General features: G+C 37.8%; 1 protein-coding gene across 1 annotated transcript in view; it reads right to left on the bottom strand.

Moving 5' to 3' along the window:
- Nucleotides 1-2,466: 2,466 nt before the first annotated feature.
- LOC133321723 (chromatin-remodeling ATPase INO80) overlaps nucleotides 2,467-21,534 on the bottom strand; it is a 62,732-nt gene continuing 43,664 nt past the window's right edge. The window contains exons 9-12 of the mRNA XM_061530804.1: nucleotides 21,301-21,459; nucleotides 14,364-14,466; nucleotides 13,968-14,068; nucleotides 2,467-2,862 (exon numbers count right to left, since the gene is read on the bottom strand). Of these exons, the coding sequence (XP_061386788.1) occupies nucleotides 2,467-2,862; nucleotides 13,968-14,068; nucleotides 14,364-14,466; nucleotides 21,301-21,459 (759 nt within the window). The remainder of the gene's footprint in view (nucleotides 2,863-13,967; nucleotides 14,069-14,363; nucleotides 14,467-21,300; nucleotides 21,460-21,534) is intronic.

Raw genomic sequence — 21,534 nt, 5'->3', positions numbered from 1 at the left:
GTTTTTAATAGAGCCAAATTGACTCATATGGAAGTAATAATGAAAGGTGATTGGCCGTGTTGCAGTACGGCCTTTGGAGTATAAATATTTATTAGAATTAAGAGTATAGGAGTCAGGATAACGCATAATGTTCGAATTTTATATACAATTAGCCATGACGCGGGAATTCGAAATATCTATCTGTTACAAAAATGTATATTGGAAGTTTTACAAAACTATATTACTAACCAAACTAAATGCCATAAAGTCCGCCTAACGCCATCAAAATACCTATAATGAAGCACGTCATTCTATGGAGGTTATATAAAACATGGACCTATAACGAAAAAATCACTGCAACTATAACGAAAAAATCACCACAACTACTGCACAAAATGCAAGAATAGGTTGTTCCATGTTTTTTTCTAGTCAACGATAGAGGGCTGGACTACACACCGATCAGTACCGTTTTCAAATGCCGTCGGGGGAGGAAGCAAATATTTCAAAGTGGTTTTCGAAAATTTGCAAAAAAGATTAAATTCATCCGAAGCCCCTGACATTCTCACGCACCACAAAATACGAAAGAAAGGAGATAGCTCCATCCTGTGGAAATGGCAACAATCAATAAGCAATTATGAAACTCCTCTGACATTCTAATAAATAATCTCGGCTTCGACATCAAGTTTATTTCTAGACAACGATAGATGGCGACACGGTGAGAAAAAAAATTAGGTTTTCAAAATGAAATGTATCTGAAGCCCCTGACATTCCAATAACCAACCTCTGCATAAACACATGACGTTAACTCAAAATATCAGTTAGCGGCACCCACTGGAAAGTGTCCACATTATATAAGCAAGGACCTCAACCATTGCACAAAATCCACGAAGGCGTTGCTTTTGGCCAATGAACGATGGGTTCCCCATTACGTAGGATTGGCTACAACAGATCTACTTAGCTGGAGTATGCGAGCAATTTGAACATGCACTAGTTGATGTTCAAAAGAGGTTCTTACAAGCTATGTTGCTAAGGTGATAGTGATATATATATATATATATATATATATAATTTGAGCCAATCGTTATACCCCAAATATATTTTAAAGCCGTAAGATACCAGTTGAAGATAAGCTTGATATAGATAAATGCTCTTTATTTATTTATTTATTTCGTCCGACCCATGGGCTGAAAATTCGTTCAAAAGTGGTTTTGCGAATATTCGAAGCTCCCTAGCAATCTAATAACAAAACTCAGCATTTCCGTCTCCATATGAGGATAGCACTAAATAAGAATGGAAGGAGATACCACCAGCCAGAGGAAAATGACAGCATTAAAAAAGTAAGGATCCCAAACACAAAATTTAACGATAGATGGCAGCTCCATCACCTAGTAGGGTTGCAGCAGGCCAATCATCAACTTAGCTTGAATATAAAACCATTATTTCATTGGTTTTTAACGAAACTAACCCAAGGACCAATCTAGTAAGATTTCAATTGTAGTAGCCCTATCCTCTGAAGAGGAATAATATGGGAAACATTTTCCTTACCTTCAAAAAAATAAAAATGTAGTACAGCCACGTCTGTGGGAAAGTGCCTTTAAAATCTTAAAAACGTAGGAAATGAAATCGTAACTATATGGGGACCTATACTAAAACATGGTATTAAAACAGGTCTTTATAGACAAATGCCCTATCGCCACCTAGTGGAGAATGGCAATTGTCTTGTCCATGTAATCGGGATGGTGTGAAATACGCGAAAATCTGAACATACATTTGTTGATATTTTAAACAGGTCCTTAAATTGGACTGACTTCCGCACAGTATAGCCGCCAATCTGATACCAAAACCCGGAATTAAAAACACTTCTTTTTGGACGAATGCCCTTAGTAATAGCGCCACACAGTGGAAAATCGCAACATTACATAATCAAGGACCCTAACCACTGCATAACATTTAAGGCGACCTTGTTTCTAGATAACGATAGTAGAAAACACTTATTACCTCGTAATAAATGCAGATCTTTACAGGCCGCGTTCAAATAAAAATTTGATTTCTGATACATAAATAATGATTCAAATTAAAATGAGCCATGTTTTGGCTGCACATTTAGTGTAAAGTCATATAAAAGATATTAATTGAAAATACCTTCGGTCTTATTGACAACCCGAATTTAAACGTGGCATACTTTGGACGGAGTGCCCTTACCGAAACTTTCACTTTAGTTCTAACTTGTATAAGTGAACAACACGTTGGGAGCCAAATTACTTTTGTTGTCCTATCAAAGCTACCAGTCGAAAATTATGTTGATATTATTATATTTTCTTTCGTCCATGTGCCCTTAAAATATATTTATAATTAAATCCTAACGTCGGGCGCCAAATTTAGATTAACGTTGTTAAAAACTCAATTTTAATTCATTCCTTGAAAAAAACAAAAGGGGCTAAATAACCCATTTTTTTAATAATATCCAACATTTCTATCAGTAATTTCTTAAATTTCTAGGTACTTACTCGGCGATTCTCCACCACCCCGAGGACTTTCACAATCGACAATTAACGCTTCATTCTCCGAATCGTCATTGGCCAAAATTGGTGTGGCCCCAGGGACATATGTCTCACTGGTGCTTGTGCCAGCAACCTGTGATGTGCTAGAGGTTTCCGAAGCCGCCACATCTATGGAATCATCATCCAATGCTGAAGTGGAGACCCCTGCTGCGGCAGCTGCTGACACATCTAATTTTAGACGTTTTGCTGATGGTGAACTTTGCCATAAATCATCATTGCTGTTAGTTGTTGTGCTACCGATGGTGTTGCCAACACCACTGGGAGTGGCTGCTGGTGTGGTTGTGCCGCCAACGGAATTAGTAGCTGCTGCTGCTGAAGATGCCTGTAAAGAAAAACAGAAACAGAGAACAGCAAATAAAATTAAATGCAAAAAAATTGTTAACAAAAGGGAGAGTTAGTCCATGATGTAGTTTTATTTTGCGAAACAAAACTAGCGGAAGTATTTAATCTTAAATCTGTAAAAAATAATAAAATTAAAGTAAAAAACGCAAGGAACCATAGTAGTTACAATTCAACTCCACCTTCCAAGACGTCATGTTCTTTGGGTGACCATTTATTGTTCTCTGCCATTCGTCGTCGTTCGTTCTACTTCCGTGGAAATATTGTTTTATATTTGTAAATTGTGTTGTTGTTTTTTTTTTCTTATTCTCCTCTACGGGATGAGCTTCTGTTGAAGAGCCCTCTGACATTTATTGCTTAGTCATACATATCATCATCTATGACGATTCGGTTCGGTTTCCTGCACTCCACCTTTTTGTAACAAAAGGTGTCATTTTAGTTTTCCTTAACACAGTTCAACTATAACTGAAGTTGCTTGGCCATAATAGCACCGCACAGGTTAATACAAAAGCGTTAACAATAATAGTTGCTATCCCCCATACCCAAATACAACATTTTTCAAATAGGGGGAAATGTATAGAACGCAAATTGAAAATTACTATATATTCAAATGATACTGAGGGAGCAAACAAGCTATTAGCATAAAGTTGCTACACTGATAAAAAAGTAAGAAATCACACACATTGAAAACTATTTTTTGAGAACATGTTTGAGGGACAAATATTTTATATTTATAGGCGGCAAAAAATAACACTTCGAAAGAAAAAAAATAAGAAAATCCGAATTTTTATAGACGACTGACACATTTAAGTCTTTTTTAATAAGAATATCAAGGCTCATTAAGAAAGACGGAAAGAAGGAATATGTTGGGCGCCAATATGAGCATAAAGATTCTACCAAGACCTCAAATTAAGAATACGTTGTAACCTCTTTAATAACCTTTAATAGTAGTGCAGAGGATTGTTTCCCGGCTCAAATACCAGCAATGGAAAAAAATGGTTTTCAAATATTTCCATCTCAGCATCAAAAAATGAGAATAAAAAAACTAGGAATGAAAAGAGATAGCGCCACCTAGAGGAAAATGGCAACAATAATTACAAGGAAGCGTTGTTTATAAGTAACGATAGATGACACCCTCATCACATAGCAGTGGTTATAGCAGATCAATTGCCTACTTAGTTGGAAAAAAACCCACCGAAATGATAAACGAAACTAACGTAATGACTAATCGACAATACATTACAAAAAAAAAAAAAAAATCCATAAACTCAGCATGACAATAACATCAAACTGACCACCTAGAGGAAAATGACATCACTACATACACGTAAGTTTTGTTTATACGTTGTAATGATAGATGACAGTCTCATCATCTATCAGAGGCTACAACAGACCAATAACCAACTTCAAAATCAACACCAACACATTAGGATAACACACAAATAGGAAAATGACAACGCTAAATAAGCCGGGACTCCAACCACTGCCCAAAATTCTAGAGTTGGGTCGTTCCGGAAAGAACAAGTTCAAATGATCTATTCCACAAAGGATCTAGATCTCTTGTATTGATCCAGTTGTTCCTCTTTCAGCTAGTTTCTTTTGACCGAATTGCCTGGTACCAATGAACGATTGAACTATAGAATTATGGAACTAAATGAATAACAAACAAATTAACTTAAACAGAATGCTGACAATTGACCTTTATAGGCGATTGATATCTTTAAGGCTCAAGTTGGACGTCGAAGTCAAATTTACAGCCTTCAGTTAAAAAATAATGTTGATATTGGACATCAAAGGACCTTTACAGACAATTGATTTCTTAAAACCATCTAATTTGGACTCCAAAATTTAAATTTCCAGTTTTCAATTAAAAATAAGTTAAATCTGTTGAAGAAAAGATGTTTTGGCCTACTGATATTTTGAAGCCCATAAAAACTTAGTTATATATTTGAGGTCCACGTTGGGCGCCAAACTATCCATAACGTCCCATTTAATACTTCTTTCTGAAAACCATTTAACTTTTATGGGGTTCGTCGCATTTTCCCGCAAATTCACATAAAATAATGCTGATATTGATGACAAAGGACCTTAATAGGCGATTGATTTCCTAAAACCATATAATTTTAGCCCCACTTTGGACGCCAAAAGTCAACTTTTCAGACTCCACTTAAAAATAAGTGAAATCCTATGAGAGATTTTTTGGATGACTGACGTTTTGAAGCATTTAAAAACAAGTCTCAACTTTGAGTTCCCCTCGTTGGGCGCCAATGTAACTATAAATTCTCATTGAAGTCTTATATATGAAAATAATTAAACTAAATTAAACTAAAATAATCCAAATGTAAGTTATCAATAGATGAGGTTTGTCGTATTTTTCCACCGAATTGGCTGTAATTTGGCATTCCATATTCTTGGAGGGTGAAAACATTTTCGTTTTCCCACCGAATTGGCTATTTTGTTAATCCACGTTATAAATGTAATTTAGATGATTCCAAAGAAATTTGCGATAGGATTCAATGTCCACATCGCTAACCAACATTGGGGTCAGCAAAGCCTCCTCATACTCAACAGAATTTCCACCTCGCTTGAAAATCGGAACTGCAGGAAATAATTCGTCGTGGCTGCGGACATTTCAAGCATCGTTCTCGTATGTGTCGGTAGCGGTAAATGGGGAAAGTGGAGGAAGGCAAAGCGCTTATGCAGCGACTTCAGTGGTATATGGAATAATATCCTTCTGGCAGATTGTTACAATGAAGAGAATTGGAACAGTAAGCTCCTGCAAAGAAGTCGTCATTGCTGTGGACCTTTTAACCTTAAGTCTCGTATGCGTCCCACTAGTGGGAAGACGAAAGCCGGACCAAGTGATAATGCTTCACAGAAATTATCTCAACAAAAACTGAAACATTCCCAATCGACGAATCGACACATGATTGTGGCTGACCAGAGAGTTGTCACTGGTTGCTGCCCGGACTTATTCTCAAGACCTTATTTTTATTGACCACGGCTGATCATTAGCAGACTCCATATAAAAGCAGTAAATAATTTGACCCCAAAACGCCGTTAGAAATATCGCACTAACAAGGCGGGGAGGAATAACTGAGGAGTAACAAATGTGCTTTGTGTTTGGATTGGAACAGATTCATTTGTGCCTTCTTTCTTCGATATAGATCATGTTTAACAAAAATGTTTTCATGGTCGAATTCTCAAAACCCTCTTCTCTTGACATTATAGTTTATTTCTCCCTTTTATGTCGGTCTCTAGACGACTTGCGAATTAGTTTGTCGATCTGTAGAGCATTTGTAAAAATGGAAAAATTCTTATGGACGGCTTTACTAGGAGTATGTTGGTCTATGGACGACTTGACACTGAAACTGACAGTATATAGCCCACTGGGCATAGAGTCTAGCAACCAATTGATAACCTGCAAAGGTGTCTGTCGGTCTACAAATGACTAGTCAAGCAGTCTATCTCTCTATTTAGAGATCTATAGGCGACTTGACAAGGAGTATTTCGGTCTATAGACGACTTGACAAGGAGTCTGTCGGTCTATAGACGACTTGACAAGGAGTCTGTCGGTCTATAGACGACTTGACAAGGAGTCTGTCGGTCTATAGACGACTTGACAAGGAGTCTGTCGGTCTATAGACGACTTGTCAAGGAGTCTGTCGGTCTATAAACGACTTGACAAGGAGTCTGTCGCTCTATAGACGACTTGACAAGGAGTCTGTCGGTCTATAGACGACTTGACAAGGAGTCTGTCGGTCTATAGACGACTTGTCAAGGAGTCTGTCGGTCTATAAACGACTTGACAAGGAGTCTGTCGCTCTATAGACGACTTGACAAGGAGTCTGTCGGCCTATAGACGACTTGACAAGGAGTCTGTCGGTCTATAGACGACTTGACAAGGAGTCTGTCGGTCTATAGACGACTTGACAAGGAGTCTGTCGGTCTATAGACGACTTGACAAGGAGTCTGTCGGTCTATAGACGACTTGACAAGGAGTCTGTCGGTCTATAGACGACTTGACCAGGAGTCTGTCGGTCTATAGAACAAGAAGTATATCGGTATATAGATGACTAATCAAGCAGTCTGTTGGTCTATAGAGGTCCATAGATGACTTCATAATGAATCTGGGGATAGATAAGTGTTTTTTATGGGCTGTGAATATACTCATTTTAAAGAATTTATTGTAAATGAGACCGTCTGTACGACTTCATAAGTTCTCACAGAAAAACGAATATCTGACTGTGTCTTGAAATTTTTTTCTCAGTGTACTTCCTCTGTATAAAAAAAACATTTAATTCAATGTTCATTCTTTTGTTTGGAAATTTAACATTTTCTTAACGGTGTTGTTGTTGCTTCGTTTTTCATAACAAGTAATCTTAAGGGAGCAACAGCAAAACAATGCAAAGAAAACAAAACAAGAAAATGAAGAACTTAAAACGCAAATTACAAGCACGGCTTAATGAAAACAAAACGATGAAAAAATTACGTTCAAGAGAACCAGGAAAGAAGTGGTGCACGTAAAATAGGAGCGCCCTCGTTCAAGAGTAAATCATTGGCTTTGTTTTCTTTTTTGTTCTTCGTTTTTCAAATAAGAAGTTAGCTCGGCAGGTAGGTATGCATGCAGAAGTAAAGTTTTCTGGAAATTCTTTGGCATTGCAAGAAGTTGTCAATTTCAGTCAAACAACAAAAATAAGGAGAACTTCTATTGTTGCTGAAGGCTGGTTGGTGACGAATGAATGCTAACGACAAATTGCAAAAGCAGCAAGTTACCAGTGGCAAACAAACATGCAGTATGGCTGAATGAATGTCGGAACGAGCGTAAAGAAATAAATGAATGAATGAAATGACTGACTTGATGACTGACGACTGAGTGAGTGAGCGAACGGGTGAATTATGGCGTGGTCGTTGTCGTAACTGTAGAAAATTGTTAAATTAATAATATTTTAGAGCTTCTGGAAAATTGTTGCCATTATTAAGAAGTTGGAGAATTTATTACAGCTACTACTACCGGCTGGCGGGGCGGATAATTTGCAAGATTATAACTAACATACAATACACCTACAGAACACATATAAAATGGATAGCGTTATGTTAATTAAAGGTGTAGTGGAGGATATTGTGGAGAATACAATAAAATCTGCATATATGGTCCGTGTGGATACCCCACAATCCCTTTCATGGTAGTCAGATTTGTTTTTTCTTTAAACAAGTGTTACAATTTCAATTTGCAAAGTTAACCATGGCCTTATTGGTTGGCTTCAATACCATAAACAAGACTTAGCCATCGTATAAGGAGCCATAGTGGCTGACCACAACAGCAGCAACTAGAAGTACAAAACAGCAACAACAAAAACTTCTATTCCAGGCAAATATTTATTGTTATTCTTTGTCATGGTCATGTGATTTATAACAAGAGAGTGGCGGAATAAGTGTCACATGTTGCTATTTGTTGTATGTGCTATGGTCACACAATGCCAGAACTTTATTCTTATGGGCCATAATGGACACAACACAGATATATACGTAACTTATATTTAAATGTAACAATGAACTAGGTTTTGGTCACACAAATTGTGGCAAAACCAACTTATTTACGTTTTTATAACTTAATCTGAAGGTGGAAACCAACAACAACAAAAAGGGGAATATACCAGGTATGGAATGGAGGATTAGATATTACTGCAAAGGGAAATATTTGTAAGAAATTATTCGAAAAAAATATTAGGAAAGACAAAGTACCAGTTGACTATAAATACTTCTTTCCCAATAGTAAGTTCTTCTTCCCAATTCGTAAGGTGTATGAAAACTTGGTAAAAATCGGGAGCCTGCATGGACAGTTTTGTTCTCTAAGGCCTACATTTCATCAGGACTACAACTCACCACCGTCGTACAGAAACACTTGCTCAACTTTTGTTCTTGGAATTGTCAGCCTCACAACTTCGAGGAGGCCGAGAATAATTTATACAGGGTTGTTATTGATGTTGCCCCTCCTTTCCAGATCATATTCCACTTCGTATTCAGATACAAAAGCTGTGATGCAATATAGTAACTACTTAGAGGATTCTCATGTAATTTTTTGATGTCTTGGCAGTCGATTATGTGATATTTTAGTCTGTTTAACAATTAGATTTTACAATAATCCTGGCTAGACTGTAAAACCCGATTCCAAACATAACCTAATATTGTCGATGCAGTACCTGCTTGGGTGTAATCGTCGTGAACATCTCTGTCATAGCCATATTGAAAGGTTCTCACCACCCCAATTTAGAGATAGAAGTCCAAGGGTACAAGTATCCGACCAGGAAGTACATAAATTTGGAGATCATCGACAGAGATGTAGGTACGTAGGTAAGCAACAGTAAACACAACACAGCTAATATCAGAATAGGACAATTACTATTGGGCACAAAATCATGGTAAACGTTTTGCTACATTTTTATTATTTGTCTTCATTTTTAAAGGTCTTCGCACAATCTAACCTGATAGTCTGCAGTACGATACTGCATTTTTTCTGGCTGGCTAATTGTCATTATCAAACCACAATACACAACAAAAAAAGATGAAGAACTTCAGGTCCTTGATGGAGAAGAAGACCTTCAAGTATTCTATGAAGAAGAAGAAGACCTGCAGTTCATCTTTGAAGAAAGAGACCTTAAGGTCCTCCATAAACAAGAAAGAAGAAAATCTTCAGATGTTCTCTATAGAAGACGACATTCAGCTCTTCTATGATGAAGAAGACCTTCAGCTCTTCTATGATGAAGAAGACCTTCAGCTCTTCTATGATGAAGAAGACCTTCAGCTCTTCTATGATGAAGAAGACCTTCAGCTCTTCTATGATGAAGAAGACCTTCAGCTCTTCTATGATGAAGAAGACCTTCAGCTCTTCTATGATGAAGAAGACCTTCAGCTCTTCTATGATGAAGAAGACCTTCAGCTCTTCTATAGAAGAATAAGACCTTCAGCTCTTCTATAGAAGAAGAAGACCTTCAGCTCTTCTATAGAAGAAGAAGACCTTCAGCTCTTCTATAGAAGAAGAAGACCTTCAGCTCTTCTATGGAAGAAGAAGACCTTCAGCTCTTCTATAAAGAAGAAGACCTTCAGTTCTTCTATGATGAAAAAGATCTTCAGCTCTTCTATGAAGAATACCTTAAGGTATTCTATGATGAAGAAGACCTTCAGCTCTTCTATGAAGAAGACGATCTTAAGCTCTTCTATTAAGAAGGACATCTTTTCTATGAAGAAGGCCTTCAGCTCTTCTATGGAAAAATACATTCATGATTTTTATAAAGAAGAAGACCTCCAGCTAGTTTTATGAAGGAGATCTTCAGCTCTTCCATGAAGAAGAATAATTTCAGATCTTCTATGAAGGAAAAAAACTCCGCTTTTCCATGAAGAAGACTTCCAGCTCTTCTATGAAGAAGACCTCCAGCTCTTCTATGAAGAAAACTTCCAGCTCTTCTATGAAGAAGACCTCCAGCTCTTTTATGAAGAAGACCTCCAGCTCTTCTATAAAGAACACCTCCTGATATGCTATTAAGAACAATGTCCTCTACGATGAACCCCTGCAGCTCTACCTCCAACTTCAGAAGAAAATATTCTGCCTCTGAATATTATATCTGCTGAACTCCCCACCGAGACAGGTCAAGGTAATTTTTTCAAGAAACAGAAAAAACTCCCGCTTTTTGCAAAGCTCAAATTGAAATCATTGAAGCATTATATTTATGTTAAGATAACAGAACAGAGATACAAAAAACTACCGAATCATTTCCGATAAGTTAATGCATATCATGGTAAACAAGAGGAGTGAAGAAAAAAAGTAAATGAAAAAACAACAACCAAGAAACATAACAAACGGACGCACAACCGAACCTCAAAGACGAATGATATTGACCAGAACCAAACAGAGGAAGAAAAGGAAACAGAAAAAAATAATACCCTGTACCACAGTGTGGTGAAGGGTATAAACAGTTCATTGTTATACATTCCGCTGATGTGTATTTTTTTCTGTCTGCTGGACTTGAATATTTTTACAATATTGTTGCGTGCCACACTTTTAAAGATGTTGAAAACAAGCAACGTTCCGATAAATAAACCAAAATCGGACCTTAGAAGTAAATTTCCTTTTTTGAGTTAAATGCTCTGGTTTTTATATTACAAAAACAGACTTAAGAAAACAGTTGGCATATTCCTTTGTCCCAGATGTTTTTCATAGTTTTGTTGGGAGAGAAGGGAGGTCCAACTAACCTCTCCCCCCATATAGTTTTGGACATGAAAACGCATAATTTACCACATTAAACATAATCAACGTTCCATTGAACGAACAGCAGAAGAAAATCATTTAGCGAAACCGAAACCAAACGACAATAAATACACACACACACATAGAGGTAGCGCTTATTATTACAGGCCACGAAATAACGACAACGAAATGTAACGAAGGAAATCACAGAGTGCAGAAGTAAGAAATTTTAAGTTAAGAAACAAAGTTGTAAAAATAAATAAAAAATACTATAGTGGACCATATTAAGAACCAAGTTGCTTTGTTGTTATCCCCCAGACCTTCGAAAATCCAAAAAGCCATGACGTCTTCTTCACCAAAGGAACTAAAAGTTTTCTCTGCTGCCACTGTTACTGCTGTTCATTTCCGAAAAGGGAAATGAATGAATGGGTGAACTAAATAATAGTAGGACCCTAAATGGTCATTTTAGTTTCTCTACAATGGCACTGAATTGAGTTGTCATCAAGTACTTTGCGTTTTTTTTCTGTACGAAGTCCATTAACAAATGAAAAAAACGCCAAAAGAAAAGTAGGAAATTAATTATGTGTGCGTGGAGTGCGGTCTAGTTCCCCAAATTATTATATAGATATCCTTCTATATATGTTCTGGAGGTGCTATTAAATGTCATGAGACGAGAGGAGGGAAAATGCGAGAAAACGTACCTTTCGAAGGTTACTCTATATTCTAAGTGGAATTTTCGAGGCACAATTTTTAATAAAGTATTCTTCTTCTTCATAGAAGAGCTGAAGGTCTTCATCTTCATAGAATAGCTGGAGGTCTTCATCTTCATAGAAGAGCTGAAGGTCTTCTTCTTCTTCATAGAAGAGCTGAAGGTCTTCTTCTTCTTCATAGAAGAGCTGAAGGTCTTTTTCTTCATAGAAGAGCTGAAGGTCTTCTTCATCTTCATAGAAGAGCTGAAGGTCTTCTTCTTCATAGAAGAGCTGAGAGTATTCTTCTTCATAGAAGAGCTGAAGGTCATCTTCTGAAGACCTTCTTTTTCATAGAAGAGCTGAAGGTCTTCTTCATAGAAGAGCTAAAGGTCTTCTTCTTCATAGAAGAGCTGAATGACTCCTTCTTTATAAGAGAGTGGAAGATTTTCTCATGTTTCATAGAAGAGCTAAATGTCTTCTTCTTTATAAAATAACTGAAGATCTTTTTATTCATAGGTTTTTCTTCGATTCATCCTGGCCTATAAAGACAGATGGTCTATAAAGACGTCCTGGCCTTCAGATGGTTTATAAAAACCCCCTGGCCATCAAATCTACTATGAAGGCTCCCTGAGCTTCAACTCGACTACAATGACTCTCTGGCCCTTCAGTTCGTCTATAAAGACTCCCCCCAGCTCGTCTCTAAAGACTCCCTTCAGCAAGTCTATAAAGACTCCCTTTAGCAAGTCTATAAAGGCTCCTTTCAGCTCGTCTATAAAGACTCCTTTCAGCTTGTTTATAAAGACTCATTTCAGCTCGACTGTAAAGACTCCCTTCAGCTAATCTTGAAAGATTGCCTCCGTCTACAAATACTCCCTTCAGCTAGTCTAAAAAGACTCCCTTCAGCTAGTCTAAAAAGACTCCCTTCAGCTCGTCTATAGAGACTCCCTTCAGCTCGTCTATAGAGACCCCCTTCAGCTCGTCTATAGAGACTCCCTTCATCGAGGCCCTCCAGCTCATCTATAAAGACATCTTCTGTGTTTATAAAGTCTGCCTTCCGATTCTCTATATATACTCTCTCCAGCTCGTCTATAAAGACTCCCTTCAGCTTGAAAGTTTCTCTGGGGTTCAGAAGGCCTACTCGACTTCTATAAGAAGTCCTACTGGTCTTCTTCTTCTCTCATCTCCATTCCATTTTTCCAAATTTCCTTAATTCACATTGATTGAAAAATTATGCAATAAATAAATTAAAGTCAGTACAAAAAAGTGAAATTACCACAATTTGAACGTAATCTTAAATCGATCTATGCTTCTTTTCAATTATCCCAGCCAACTTGAGAGAGTGAATGTAGTCATTTATATGAAAAACACACACAAACACACATTCGAAACTCTATTAGACATTATTAAACGTTTAATCTGCGCAAGATTAAAATCAGTATTCATGCGTATTTAGGCCGTCGTCATCATCATCTATACAACCGAACAACCAGCCAGGTTTTATACATGGATGAATGAGGATGAGAATGGAAAAAGTCAGGTTTCCATGACTTAAAGGCAAAGAAGAAAAAAAACAACACCTAATGTGAAAGAGGCAAGTGTGCATGTGAGACCGAACAACGCCACCGTTTAACCACTTTAGCCATATTTGACTTAGCACTCGTTTTGCATGTGGTGTTTTTTAAGGCTCAGATCTCAGATGTTGCGGATGAGTGGTGTTCGTGGTGAAAATGTACAGACAACGGCGGCTTGTTATTTTTTGTGTACATATGAAGAAGATGAAGAGGATCATTGTTAAGACGGAAGTGATTGACGGGTAAATGATTTTTTTGGTTTTTCGGTGATGATCAGGATGATGGAAATATATATTGGTTTGGAGGAGCCTCAATGAAGTTAGTCTTTGGGGCATGGGATAGATTTTTTTATAGGGAGAAGATGTAGAAGTGTTACGAAAGCAAGTTCGAAATTTCGGGTGAACACAAATTCGAAATATTATTGAGGAAGCTTCTCATTATCTACAAAATAACTTTACAGACTTCAGCATATTGACTTCGCCAAGGTTCCGGGTTTTTTATAACTGTTATTTTTTAGATCCATCCCAATACACCTAATCCACTTCGATCGAGTCTTAAAAAATAGAAGTATTTCTTTACTTACCTTTGGCTGCCGCTTTCTTTTCTCTCCGGCAGATTCTTTATTGCCGCTACCACTGCTACTGGCCGATGCAGAATCCTGTTGTCCTTCAATCTTTTGGCGATCTGGAAAAATGAGGAAAATATATGAAGTCTCTATAAATGAGCTGAAGAGCCGAACGCCTTCATGGAGTTCCTGAATCTCAGGAATCCTTGTAGACGAGCGACCCTGAAGACAAGGGAGTTTTTATAAACGAGCTAAAGTCCAGGGAGTATGAGCTGAAGATCTGAAGATCACATTGCCTTTATATACGAGCATAACCTCAGGACTCCTTATAGCTCTTCTCTTCTATGGAAAAGAAGACCTCCCAGACTCTTCTTCAGTTTCTTATTATTCATAATTGCTATCATAGTTACTTACATTTCGCTTCTATTTCCTCATCATCCAAGAGTAACGAAACAACCTCCTTTGGTTTCAGGGTGTCGGGTTTAAAGTTGCCGCCACTAATAACCATGCGTTGGATCTAGAAAGAAAAAGCAACAACAAAAATCAAAAAAAAATTATATAAATTTAATAATATATCCAATATTTACAATAACAAAGATAAATAGCTTCCGAAAACATATTATGTAAATTATGTTGGGCGCCACTTTTGAGCCGCATTAAAATAAACACCCTCAAAAAATATGAAAAATAATATCCAAAACCACAAAATTTCTTAGGATTTATAATCATCACCATTCGAAAAAGGAAGTAACCACAAAAAAATTATGGATATCCAAATAAAAAAATTAAAAAAAAATACCGATCAAAACCCGAATCGTAAGCAGCGGATGATCATTATCATTAAAACCACATTCCAAGAGGTTATTTAATATTTTTTCGTGTATAAATTAATAAAAGAAACCCTCCTTAAAAGAAACCTTAGAGATAACACCGAAATGTTAACTGCGACAAAAAATATTTCAGGAGCGTTAAAGCGGCGCGTTGCTGCACCACTCAAGTCCTAATCAATATTTAACCCCTTTCATAATGAAATTAAATCGTGGCAACAACAACAACACGAAGACAAAAATTATGTATGAATAACCCTTGCAAATGATCCTCACGTGCAAATGAGAGAAGAGGAAACAGCAAGAGAGGAGTGGAGAGGAAGATAAAAATTGTCTAATATGTAAAGTGAGGACAGTGGGACAGGATAGGGAAAAGAGGAGCTGAAAGAAGTATTTATAGGAGTCTCAATAGACAAGCTGAAGGGAGTCTTTATTGACAAGCTGAAGGGAGTCTCTATAGAAGAGCTGAGGGTAGTCTTTACAAACGAGCTAAGGGGAGTCTTTATAGACGAGCTGAAAGTAGTCTTTATAGATGAGCTGATGGGAGTCTTTATAGACGAGCTAAAGGGGAGTCTTTATAGACGAGCTGAAGGGGAGTCTTTATAGACGAGCTGAAGGGAGTCTCTATAGACAAGCTGAAGGGAGTCTTTATAGACAAGCTGAAGGGAGTCTTTATAGACGAGCTGAAGGGAGTCTTTATAGACGAGCTGAAGGGAGTCTTTATAGACGAGCTGAAGGGAGTCTTTATAGACGAGCTGAAGGGAGTCTTTATAGACGAGCTGAATGGAGTCTTTATAGACGAGCTGAATGGAGTCTTTATAGACGAGCTGAGGGTAGTCTTTACAAACGAGCTAAGGGGAGTCTTTATAGACGAGCTGAAAGGAGTCTTTATAGACGAGCTGAAGGGAGTCTTTATAGACGAGCTGAAGGGAGTCTTTATAGACGAGCTGAAGGGAGTCTTTATAGACGAGCTGAAGGGAGTCTTTATAGACGAGCTGAAGGGAGTCTTTATAGACGAGCTGAAGGGAGTCTTTATAGACGAGCTGAAGGGAGTCTTTATAGATGAGCTGAAGGGAGTCTTTATAGACGAGCTGAAGGGAGTCTTTATAGACGAGCTGAATGGAGTCTTTATAGACGAGCTGAATGGAGTCTTTATAGACGAGCTGAATGGAGTCTTTATAGACGAGCTGAAGGGAGTCTTTATAGACGAGCTGAAGGGAGTCTTTATAGACGAGCTGAAGGGAGTCTTTATAGACGAGCTGAAGGGAGTCTTTATAGACGAGCTGAAGGGAGTCTTTATAGACGAGCTGAAGGGAGTCTTTATAGACGAGCTGAAGGGAGTCTTTATAGACGAGCTGAAGGGAGTCTTTATAGACGAGCTGAAGGGAGTCTTTATAGACGAGCTGAAGGGAGTCTTTATAGACGAGCTGAAGGGAGTCTTTATAGACGAGCTGAAGGGAGTCTTTATAGACGAGCTGAAGGGAGTCTTTATAGACGAGCTGAAGGGAGTCTTTATAGACGAGCTGAAGGGAGTCTTTATAGACGAGCTGAAGGGAGTCTTTATAGACGAGCTGAAGGGAGTCTTTATAGACGAGCTGAAGCAGGGAGTCTTTATAGACGAGCTGAAGGGAGTCTTTACAGACGAGCTGACAGACGAGCTGAAGGGAGTCTTTATAGACGAGCTGAAGGGAGTCTTTATAGACGAGCTGAAGGGAGTCTTTATAGACGAGCTGAAGGGAGTCTTTATAGACGATCTGAAGGGAGTCTTTATAGACGATCTGAAGGGAGTCTTTATAGACGATCTGAAGGGAGTCTTTATAGACGAGCTGAAGGGAGTCTTTATAGACGAGCTGAAGGGAGTCTTTATAGACGAGCTGAAGGGAGTCTTTATAGACGATCTGAAGGGAGTCTTTATAGACGATCTGAAGGGAGTCTTTATAGACGATCTGAAGGGAGTCTTTATAGACGATCTGAAGGGAGTCTTTATAGACGGTCTGAAGGGAGTCTTTATAGACGAGCTGAAGGGAGTCTTTATAGACGAGCTGAAGCAGGGAGTCTCTACAGACGAGCTGAAGCAGGGAGTCTCTACAGACGAGCTGAAGCAGGGAGTTTCTATAGACGAACTTAAGCAGGGAGTCTCTATAGACGAGCAGACGGGCTAGTTTTTATAAACGAGCTGTGGGGAATTTTTTAGGCGAGATGAAGGGAGACTTTATAGACGAGCTCAGTGATTCTTTATGACCAGCTGAAGTTTAGGAAATCTTTATAGAAGATCAGAATCCCTGGGAGTCTTCGTAGACGAACTCATGCAGGGATTCTATATAGACAAGCCTTTATAGATGAGCTAAAGACCAGGGAGTCTTTTTAGGTGAGCTGAAGGGCCTGGAAATCAGTGTAGATGAGTTGAAGCCTACAGTGTTTTAATATAAGATTTTGAGTTCCGAGCTACTTTATTGACGAGCTGTAAGTTGTAGAGCATTTATATGCGATGAAACTGAAGAGGGGTACTTACAGACGATTTAAAGGTTGTATTTATAGGCGACCTAAATTGAGCCATAATATAGGTCCTGAAAGGAGTCTTTATAGACGACCGTAAAGTTGACTTAGAATGCGACCTACATGTAGTATTCAAAGAGATCCTGGAGGTAGTTCCGCCTGTATATGGATTTTACAGATGATTTAAATTGTTTAACCTAGTCCCACTGTACCCAACTCCGCAATAGGTTTCGATATCAAAACTATAACAAAATAAATTTAATACTAAAAACAACAACAACTACAAGCCGGGGCGTAACAGATATGTCGCCTACCACAGAAGCGATCGACAAACACACAAAAAACAAAGAAGACAAACAACAACAACAATTGTAAACATAACTAAGTGGAGGATAACAAACAACAACAACAACAAAAAATAAGGCTGTATAATTAGTTTCCGGTAAAAAGATACTGGCACACAGGGATGGGACCACGAAGAAAAAGATAAACACAACAACACTTGTGAAAAGTGAATTGAAACAAGAAGAACAACAACAAGAACAACGGAGACGTAGATCAGTGATCATATTCCTTATTAAATATTCTAAAAAACACCCCCTCCCTTCCTTCCTCCTATCACTCCTCAATCTACTACAAAACAAAAATTAATGAATGAATGAAAATAATGAATGAACGCAATGTCGCTTTTTTTATAATCCCTTACTATCAAATGGCTCCGCACTAGCCATCACAAAATAACAAGTTCCCTAAGGAGAATTAACAGCAGCTTGGGAGGTATTATCCCGCCTCAGCGCGAAGAAGTGGCAAAAACCCACAAAGCTTAGCCTACCACATAATTATTATGTTACACTTTAAAGTTGCGTTTGTAGTTGTTGTTGTCATTACACTTATTGTTGTAAGTTCTTGATAAAGAAAAACAACAACTGCAGCAGCAGCAAAAACAATGAATGAAAAAAACGCCAAACTTTGTAGTTCTGCTCTTTTGAGGTTATTTCAATTGTTTCCTGAATAAAAACACGTGCCTAACTAATATGCGGGTTTTGTGATACAACCAACAACAACCTCGTCGTCGTCGGATACGATTGGATTTCGCTAAATGACAGTAGAAAAAACAACATGGGATATTGTCTCATTGTTTTAATTTCTGTGGTTTACTCTTCCATTCATGTTGATCGGATTCGGATGCGTAGTACCGTGTTCTTTTTTTTCTAAGTTTGACGAACTGTCTCTTGCGTAGTCATTCATAATGACAATCTGTGTTTTTTTTACTACATCGTAAAAACCGCATTTATATCCATAAAATAAAAGAAGCAGAATGAACGTTGGAAAAATGGACTGAAAGGTCAGGGATTACATATATATGCAAGCTGAAGGAAGTCTTATAGGCCCAAAGGCGAGGACTTTATAAACGACAAGGTAGCATTATAAACTAGAAGGACCCATGTGACAGTTAAGTAGATGATTCATCTGTTATAGCCATTCTTTGGCGTTGAGGCTAGATCTATCGTTGCAAAGAAATAATTTGATTGCTGTGGTTGATGTCCTTGCTTATTAAGTGTAGCCATTTTACTCTGGGTGGCGCAATCTCCTGTGATTTTGTGTTATCCTCATGTGTTTATTTTAAGCCCAGGTAGGTTATTAGAACTTCAGGGACCTCGGATATCTTTCAAATATTGGAAAACGAGTTGAAGGATCAGATATACATTTATGATCGATGTAGCACTCTGAGCCGAAGAACTTAAAAAGGAAATGTTATTTGTATAGAAGACATTCATGGCGTAATTATATATAGACGAACTGAACCAGGTGCTCTCTATAAACCAGACTACATGAAGGAATAAATGGACTGAAATGTCAGGGTTTATTTATAGACTAGCGGAAGGAAATCTTTATAGGCCTAAAGGCGAGGACTTTATAATCGAAATAACGACAAGGTAGCATTATAAACTAGAGGAAGAACCAGATATTATTTGTGTTTCGTTCCTGATAAACCTCTTGCAAGTAAAAGGCTTCCACTCATTGTGTTAGTTTCGTTATCATTGTTTTTCATCTGTTATAGCCTGCCCTACGTGATGAGGCTGCCATCTATCGTTGCCTGGAAATAACAATTCCTAGGATTTTTTTGTTTTGGTTGATGTCCTTGCATATTAAGTGTAGCAATTTTCCACTGGGTGGCGCTATCTTCTGCCATTCCTATTTTGTGTTATCCTCATGTGCATATGTTAAGACCCAAAGACGAGAAACTAAAGGGCGAAGACAGTATAGACGAGACAATGACAAGGTAGCAGTATAAACTAGAGGAAGGACCAGATATTATTTGTGTTTCTTTCCTGATAATCCTCTTGCGATAATGATTATCCCCATTGCGTTAGTTTGGTTATCATTTTGTTATTGCAGCTATGTGAATGATTCATCTTTTATAGCCTGCCCTATGTGATAAGGCTGCCATCTATTGTTGCCTAGAAACAACGATACCTTGCATTTTTGCTGTGGTTGATATCCTTGCTTATTAAGTGTAACCATTTTCCTCTGAGTGGCGCTATCTCCTGGCATTCCAATTTTGTGTTATCCTCCTGTTTTTATGTTAATACCGAGGTAGGTTAATAAAAAATCAGTGGAGCTCTGATACCTTTCATCTGCATCTGGATTTAAACCAACTTTCTCCGTAAAGAGTGGACCTCTGATACCTTTCATCTGCATCTGGATTTAAACCTACTTTTTTCGGAAGCAATCACTTCGTAGTGATTGGAATGGTTGGAACCTTGTTTATTTAGTGTTGCCATTTTCCTCAGAGTGGCGCTACCTCCGAATGTTCTATGTTTGTATTATCCTCATTTGATGATGTTGGCTATTAGAATGTCAGGGGCAAGGGTCAGGGTATGTAAGCCTATTTGTACAAATATTTGAAAACAAGTTTAAGAACAAGAATCCGCTGGGTGTTCAGGATTTTGTAGTCTGAAAGCCTATTCACTGAACTTCGTCATCCGAAGAGACTAAATGTCATAGACTATTTATGGGCGAGATAAACAGCCAGAGAGTCTTTATGATCGATGTGAGGTTCAGACACTCTGCGCTGGAGAACTTTAAAAGGAATGGTGTTTTTTTTTTATAAAAGGCATTCATTATAGACGAACTGGAGGGAATCTCCATATATAAAGTGTATCGCGTGATTTTCTATAGACGAACTGAACCAGGTATTCTGTATAAACCAGAATACATAACGGAAGGAAGGATCAATACAGAATACCTGAATGATCAGTGAGTCTTTACATATGATGGAAGACGGAGAATCTTTTTAGATCAGTGGTTAGGGGATCATCATATGTTGAAGAGGAGGGGAGTAGGTATAAAGACGCACTGAAGAAATAGTGGGTATATTTAGAAATAAGCATATTAGGCGATCTGAAGGCCATGGAGGCACTAAAGACGAATTGAGCCAATGGACAATGCTCAGTCAGTTGGCGAGGCAGAGGCATGAAATAGACGAGCTGAAGCCTAGTGAGTCTTAGCAAACGAGCTAATGATAATGGGTCTCTATTATCTAAAGACCAGAATTGGCGATCTGAGGGTCATGGAATCATTGTAGGGTTAATTAGCTCGATAATTAATGATCTGTTTGACGAAATGTTAAGGATTTCCTGACTTCCAGAGGAAATTCTTATAGATAATCTAATAACCATAACAAATGCGCTTTATGCTGGAATGGAATATTTAGGAACAAGTTAAAAAGAACAGGAACGGGGTATTTTTATAAATAGTATAGGCTTTATTCGGTTTTCTAAAGAAATTACGACGTAAAGAGGTTTCATATTTAGATTTGTTTTGAATTTACATAGCTCCTTTGTAAAGATTCAATGATAGAAGGAGAAGACTAAAAACCCCTATGGAAATTACGGAATAGAATTTATAAACAACTAATAACAATTATATATTCGCAAATTCGAAGAGAATCGAAATATAAAGCTGCGTTCCAACAATGACGTATCATTTGCGGAATTTTATATATATATATATATATTACTTACCTCACTCTTCTCTCGTGCTCTTTGCAAAATGCGCTCTTCAATTGTTCCCTTGCAGATCAAACGATATACTGTAACTTGTTTCGTTTGACCCAAACGATGTGCACGGTCCATAGCCTGCTGATCAACGGTGGGATTCCAATCGGAATCATAGAAAATGACCTAAAAAACATAAAAAAGAGAAATTTAAAATTTAATAAGAAATAAATAATTGTTGGGTGCTGAAAAATATGATAA

This window comes from Musca vetustissima, unplaced genomic scaffold (assembly GCF_032173495.1).
Source record: "Musca vetustissima isolate MV318-11 ecotype Yass unplaced genomic scaffold, APGP_CSIRO_Mvet_v1 utg81901, whole genome shotgun sequence".
NCBI classification, from domain to species: Eukaryota; Metazoa; Arthropoda; class Insecta; order Diptera; family Muscidae; genus Musca; species Musca vetustissima.
The sequence above is the reverse complement of the archived record's forward strand: the minus strand, read 5'-3'. Positions and strand labels throughout refer to the sequence as shown.